Source organism: Enoplosus armatus, chromosome 1 (genome assembly GCF_043641665.1).
Source record: "Enoplosus armatus isolate fEnoArm2 chromosome 1, fEnoArm2.hap1, whole genome shotgun sequence".
NCBI lineage: Eukaryota > Metazoa > Chordata > Actinopteri > Centrarchiformes > Enoplosidae > Enoplosus > Enoplosus armatus.
In genome coordinates this window covers 12462673-12469738 of record NC_092180.1, presented here as the reverse complement: position 1 = coordinate 12469738, position 7066 = coordinate 12462673, and the positions used below count along the sequence as shown (strand labels likewise).

Below are 7066 nucleotides of genomic sequence, written 5' to 3'. Positions count from 1 at the left end.
ATATCACTGAAATAAAGTCCTGAGACAGAATATATCGAATCCCTGGACGAAGGCTGAGGTCTTCTGTGAGCGAAAAGGTGGAATCATTGGTAGGTGAGAGCAGGCAGCAGGAGTCTTTGACATCCACAGAAAAGTAGAGATAAGACCAATAACTTATAACCACTTTGACATATAGGTGATAAAGATATATATGTATATATATATATATATATATATATTTATAAACTTAAAAATAAAATCATCATTGTATAACAAGGACATTCTGGGGCTTCTATTCTGTGTGCTGCCCAACACCAGAAAGTTAACAAAAGACCAAATTGTACAAATAAAGAAATTAAATTAAACAAATTTAACTGGCCTGCCGAGCTAGAAACAGCCGTCCGTCAGAAGAGAGCTCTCCCAAACCTCAGGCCAAAAAAACTCTGATATACAGTCCTAGATCCTCTAGAACTTCTTAACTTACCAATAAAAGAAAATCTTTGCACAAAAGGACAAACTACTTTGAAAGGAAACACTTGTCAACCTGAGTGAGAGAAGAGTCTAAGTGGACACTGTGGAGAGTGTCGTGTGAATTGGCCTTCATACATGATCAGCCTTGGTCCTGCCGAGCCGCTCCTGCTGCAGGATGCTCCTGGAACTGTGTCTCTCGCTCCAACGCGAACTCGTCCAGCGGTATCGTAGACAGCTGGGTGTCGTTCAGCGCGTATGAGTCGGACTGAAAACACATGCAAGCAATAGTAATTAGATAGAGTTTGATAAAGAGTCAATCTTGCTTTGATTTGTCCACCGGTGACAGCAAGTAGTGATTGTTAGAAGCTGCAGTCATTCTTAACCAAAGACACAAAGCTTTAGGTCATATTTTTGTTTTAGGAAAGGAAAAAAAGAAAAGCAAGAAATAAGTGAAAAAGTGATTACTTTTACATGCCTTAAAAATGGAAAAACTTAAAGCCTGATATTTGCACTCTAGTGTAATGCTGCAAAACAAAGTTTTCAGCTTCTCATTCAGAATCAGAATCAGAATCAGAATCAGAAACTGTTTATTGCCAAGTAACATACATTACAAAGAATCTGCCGTGGTCTGAAGGTGCTATTGTTTTGACAACAAATATGTAGAATATAAAAGGTAAAATAAGAATAAAAATAAAAATAAAAATAAGATAAGATAAATAACAAACAGTGCAGATAAAGTCACACAGTTGAATTGCTTTTTCTGATAGAATAAATAGTCTGTGGAGCTGTTTTCTATGCTTCTATGTACAAATACATTGGAGTGACTGGGCATGGGTGAGAATTAAAGTAAAATTGATTTCAATGTAAATTAAACTTTATTAAACCTTGGGTTTTATTTTCGCACTTCCAGGCATCTGTTATGATAACATTGCACTCCCCAAAGTAACTTCTGAGATATCACAACGTAGCGGCATTGCTAAAAACAGGTCCAACAGGACAAGAAACATCAGATGATCACACATTTCTGCAGATCAGCTGCTACTTTATTTGGAGGGTAAAGTAAAAGTGAGCGCACCTGTGATGTCGCTAATAATCTCTTAGCAGGAAAACTGTGAGTGTGAGCAACTACGGCAAGTACGGTAGGTCAAACTTAAACTAGCAAATTGGGCAGTAAGATATGGTGGATGTTTCTAACTGACAGTTTGGGTTGTAATTTTCCCTCCACAGACAGCACTGATGGCCGGTGTGCCGAAAATATAACCCAAATTGTGTCTTGAACCATGTTGTGTTTGTGTATAAACATGTCACATTTAATACTGAATGGATTAAAAAGGCTTTCATTTCTCACTATCAGGACTCACCATGCATGTATCTTGTGTGTTGGGTTGGGTGAAAAGTCTCTCGAGCTCGTTGCTGTCGACCACTTTCTTCCCCGCTGCGCTGCCATTGACCTCCATCTCTCTCCTGGCAGCCCCGTTCAGCCCAGAGGCCCCCTGGGAAGAGGAAGAGGATTCCAGCACTGCGCTGTGCCCTGACTGGGGGGTGGCCTGATTCGTCTTACACATCATTAACCTGGGGATTACATGAACGCACACATTATGACACATGTCAGCTGTATGCATACGATAGACCGACATTAACCCTCAACAATCATTGGCAAGTTATTTCCGATGATTCCATTTATTAGGGATTTACACATGATGTCTGTACTGACCTGCCGCGGTAGCTGAAGACGAGGAAGAGCACACAGAAGATGATGCAGGTGACTCCGATGTGAATGCCGATTATGATGCCTGTAGTGGAGGTTTTGCTCTGTTCATCTTTCACACAGTCGCATGGGGCGTCCAACACTGAGAAGATGCAGTAAACATGGGTATGTCAGGGAGGTGTGCGCGTGTGTGCATGAGAGACATCAACGTCAGCTTGAATTTTCTCCAGACAAAAGATGACTTGTGTTACTCAGTGAGACACATTAAACTTGGATGCACTGGTGTGATGTGGGACAGTGTGTAGCTACAGTTTGTGTGGCTGTGTTTGGTTGTGTCAGACAATCACCAGATTTCTCCACCGCCTCCCGAAGCGAAACAAATCGCACGGTGGCATTGCCATCTCCGTGTTGGTTGTATGCAAGCAGCTTTATCTCATAGACCAGTGCAGGATCTGGACAAAAAGAAAAGACAGAAAGAGATATTCAGATAACGAATGAAGCACAGGCTTTAAAAAAAACAAACGGGACAATATTTATTAAGCATCTCAGAGGGGGATGTCAATTCTAGCTGTGACGCATATTTGATCCTTCAAAAAAATTTCATTTTTCTTAACATCCTATTTTAGTTCTAGTTTAATGGGATTCTGATGTGCTTGTTTATGGGCCCAAATCACAGCATCAAATACAGTTTCCTTAATGAAGATTACAATGACGATTAAGATTATAGAAACAGCTTTGTTGGTTAAAAAACGAATGATTGCTATGATGGAGTCTGTTGTTGTCGTAAGAAACTACATGTCTCACCCAGCTGAGTGATGTTGTACTGGGTGGAGTTGCGAGGGAAGGTGATGGGACCGGTGAACAGCAGTGTGTGGGCTCTTCTGTAATACAGTCTGAAGCCTTGATGTTGGCCCATCTTGGAGGAAGGTTCCCATGTTGCTTGTATAACACTGTTGTTCACCATCTTGGTGTGGAGAGAAGGAGGCGCTGGCACTGCAACACAACACAGATTGTCAACGACAGTAGCAGCACCTGTTAACGGGAGAGCTTTTATTTTGTATCTTTGGAGTGTGAATTATGACACCCTATGTGCAGTAACATGTACAGTAAATGTGTCCTTTTACACAAACAAAATGTTTTCTCTTATAATGTTTCACCATTGACAAAACCTGATTTAAAAGCAATGTAACTTCGATGGTATTACGATTTTCAGGTGTCACATATAAAACATCATTACATCATAATCGAACTCCAAGTGTGTGTGTGTGTGTGTGTGTGTGTGTGTGTGTGTGTGTGTGTTCTGCTTCCAACTCACCCTCCCCATGAGTGCTCTCAGTGGCACTGTCTGATGGTTTGCTGGCCCCGTGGGACGTGTAGGCCTTGACATAGAAGGTGTAACTGGTGGAGGGCTCCAGGTCCCTGATGATCTGCTGCAGCGTCACCTTACTGACGGCCTCCTCATACTCCATCTCCGCTGGGTCTGAAGGAGGAATGATGGAGGAGGAAGAGGAGGAGATGGAGAGGAAGTAATTGAAAGAGGAGGTGAGGGAAGACATAAGAGAGAGACAGAAAGAAGAAAGACATAAATGGGGAAAGAAATCAGGGACGGGAGGAGGGGAAGGCATTAAAGTGATGGAAAATAAGATCAAGAAACAATAAATACAATCTGTTTCTGTCATCATTTTATGGTTATTGCCCATTTCACTGGTTTTATCAGAGCTCTGTTAGGTAATAGCTAATCTAGTTTGGCCCTTGGAGCCTGAATAACAATGGTTAGGTGAATTGCAGAGGTGGAGTGAGGAGATGGAGGGGGTAAAAGGGGGAGTTATAAAGGATGTATGAAAGCATTTTATTGCTCTTAATCCAGAGACAACCAACCATAACCACTATCTACCTCCAGCCCTCAACCCATTGGGCCATCTTGGAACGGTAATTACTGCAGATCCTATTGGTTGGCCCCCGGGGGCCCTTAATTATCCATCCGATAGAACTACTGAGGAGAACAGCAGCTGGCTCTACGAGACTCTCAGCACACACAGAAACACAAACACATATACACTTGCCCAAAGCAAGGTAAACAAACACGCTGCATGCACGTAAACAAGAATGCACATGTGCATGTAGGAACACTCATCTCAACACAGGGAGCATCATACCAATAGTCCACACATATGGATCCCAAGGCAACAAATCTGAAATGTATCATCTTTATAGTGGAGTGTAGGGACTTGTACTATAGCACTGAACACACTTTAAGTTCTTTGTTGGGAGGAATTTCCAATTTTTGTTGATGTCTACTTCTTGTCCCTGTGGAGTTTGAATGCACTTACTGTGAGTTGCAAAAAAACATCTGCCAAATTAATGTCGTGTAAATGTAATTGGAATCACTAAAAAAGGTGCGTTTATCATAGTTTCCATAGGGTTATTCATTTTGACATTTAATTAATCAAAAGATACACCACACTAAACATACTTTGGGAAACGGGACGCTGGCATGATAGTGATGATAACAGCGCTCGCAAATCTCACTGCCACTTATACTCATCAGTGACAGCTTATTTACATTATTGAATACAGTCAATTCACATAAATGCTCCCTCATTTGCTGTTGTTTGTAGTTATCTGAACACATTTACAGTTTTCAGATTTAAGTGCATAAATATTTAGCTGCAGAAAGTTTTTTTTCTGCACTACTTATTACCCTGACATGGCCTTTGATACTGATTTCACATGACAATGCTTTATCTATTACTTATTTTGCAAATGTATTTTATTGTACTTTTATGTCATCTATTGCAGATAACTATTTGAATCTTCAGTGCAGCCTCACCTGAGGTCCTGCGGATGTGGAGCACATAACCGATGATGTCCTGAGTGTTCTGATCGGGCTCCCTCCAGGACACCTGGATGGTGGTGGGTGAGAGGGCCTCAGCCTGCACGTGGGTGGGCACACCGGGCAGTCCGTCAGCCCAGAGCACTGTGAGGCGGGCACTGGCCTGTGTGGAGCCGGCGCTGTTCTCAGCGATACACTGGTAGATAGCCTCGTCATCCTGGCTAATACCATATATCGTCAGTGTGCTGTGAGGGGAGGATGAGAGAAGAGGTAGAACAGGAAGGAAAGAAAGTGGGAAAGAAAGAAAGGAAATGGGGAAGTTTAATTTCTTTGACACCGACATGAAATGTGTCCCAATCCAAAGGGTCAATTCGACTGTTAATAATTCATTCAGTTTTTCACTCTAGTAGAAGTATATCCGATAAAACGAACAAAAGTATTCATTGTGTCACAGTGTCGGATTATTGTTGCACAGTGGAACAATAATAACTGTTTCACACACTGCCTCTGTTACTAGTAATACAACACCTGCACTTGAGCAGGTGAAAACGGTGTCCCCTGTGATCCTCTGCCTTAACTTGTGAGAGGTATTTTAATGCGTAACTATGAAGCACTTAGTGCATAGCAGCACCAAGGTTGCACAACAACAGAACGTTTTACAGAACAGAACAAGTTTTCAGAGAACATCTGGATCCATATCTGCCCTAAAATACACACAATAGACAACTGGTGGTCGGCTGGTAGCGGCCATGATTTTTGGAGATTATATAAATCCTGTTGGGGGATATTATTAATGTGACCACTGAGGTATGACCATTGGATGGCAGAAATCCCATCTAACCTTGTGGAATCACTCATACTTGATATGTGTAGAGCAGTTTATGTCAAATAGGCCATGCTTTCAGGAATTTGGTAACCAATTATAGCAAGAAAAACAAATTGAACAACTGTTTTCAGACTCATCCAAATGATATTATACATGTACCAAAAATATTTCCTCCCTGATGGAAGTAACTACTATCTACAGCTAGTAGAGAGGGAGCGTCCTCAGTCTCCCAGAAGTAAAGTACCTGTACTTGAATAAATGCACTTACTGTAGTTACTTCATACCTCAGATAAGCAGTGCATACAGCAAATGAGATGAATGTGACTGTGTGTGTGTGTGTGTGTGAGAGTGAGTGACAGAAAGAGAGAGTAGAGATTTGTGCCACACATCACATACTACAGACAGCAGCAGTATATATAGAAGATCCTCAGTCATGCAGAGCACATACTTTCAAATCTTCTACTGGAACTGAATCTACTTCATTGGAGCAGATAAATCTATTTCAGAGGTTCAAAAAAATGTAATGTACCTACATCAGTAATACCTTTCTTCTGTCCATGCACACATATGTATTCACATACCTATGCACACACACACAGACACACACACACACACAGACACACACACACACACCTATGCGCGCGCACACACACACACACACACACACACACACACACACACACACAGTCTATATTCCCTTTCTTCCAACCATTGCTCCTCTCTGTCGTACCTCCAACAGTCTGCTCTTTGCCCTCATCTTTCTAATGTATCTCTGCCTCCTGCCTCTTCTTCTTCCCCCCAACCTGGCCTGTCTTCAATATATATGTATGTGTGTACAGTTTGTGTGTGTGCATGTTGAGTAGGCGTTATTAGACGAGAATACATAATCTACTCCTCTCATTGTGTTTGTCCTGAGGCAAAAGGAGAAACATTTAACATACTATGGAAATGACGCCTAGTGGCGCAAAACAATTTTCATGCCATTTTCATTCCAAGGCCATTTCTGTTGTATTTAAGGTGTAATATGTGCAGGAGAAAAGAGAGAACACGCAAATAAAGAATACCATGGGAATATGGACTTTTCTCTACTTCAAGATGGTGAAGCCCTTTGCTCATGGCATTTTAAGAGATCATAAACATTTTTAGAATAAAGTGAAGAAAACCTTCTGGCTTTTGGTTTTCATGCTGCGCTTTAAGTTGAAAAAGCAGAATTGAATGTCACAGGAGTCCAACCTATCCTGCAGCATCC

At 41.6% G+C, this 7066-nt stretch overlaps 1 protein-coding gene across 1 annotated transcript in view; it reads right to left on the bottom strand.

Annotated features, from left to right (window-relative positions):
* Positions 1-589: 589 nt before the first annotated feature.
* The window catches only part of igdcc3 (immunoglobulin superfamily, DCC subclass, member 3), a 51275-nt gene continuing 44798 nt past the window's right edge, over positions 590-7066 (bottom strand). The window contains exons 8-14 of the mRNA XM_070907975.1: positions 4989-5236; positions 3474-3638; positions 2963-3151; positions 2506-2610; positions 2165-2300; positions 1812-2022; positions 590-715 (exon numbers count right to left, since the gene is read on the bottom strand). Coding sequence (XP_070764076.1) covers positions 590-715; positions 1812-2022; positions 2165-2300; positions 2506-2610; positions 2963-3151; positions 3474-3638; positions 4989-5236 — 1180 coding nt within the window. The remainder of the gene's footprint in view (positions 716-1811; positions 2023-2164; positions 2301-2505; positions 2611-2962; positions 3152-3473; positions 3639-4988; positions 5237-7066) is intronic.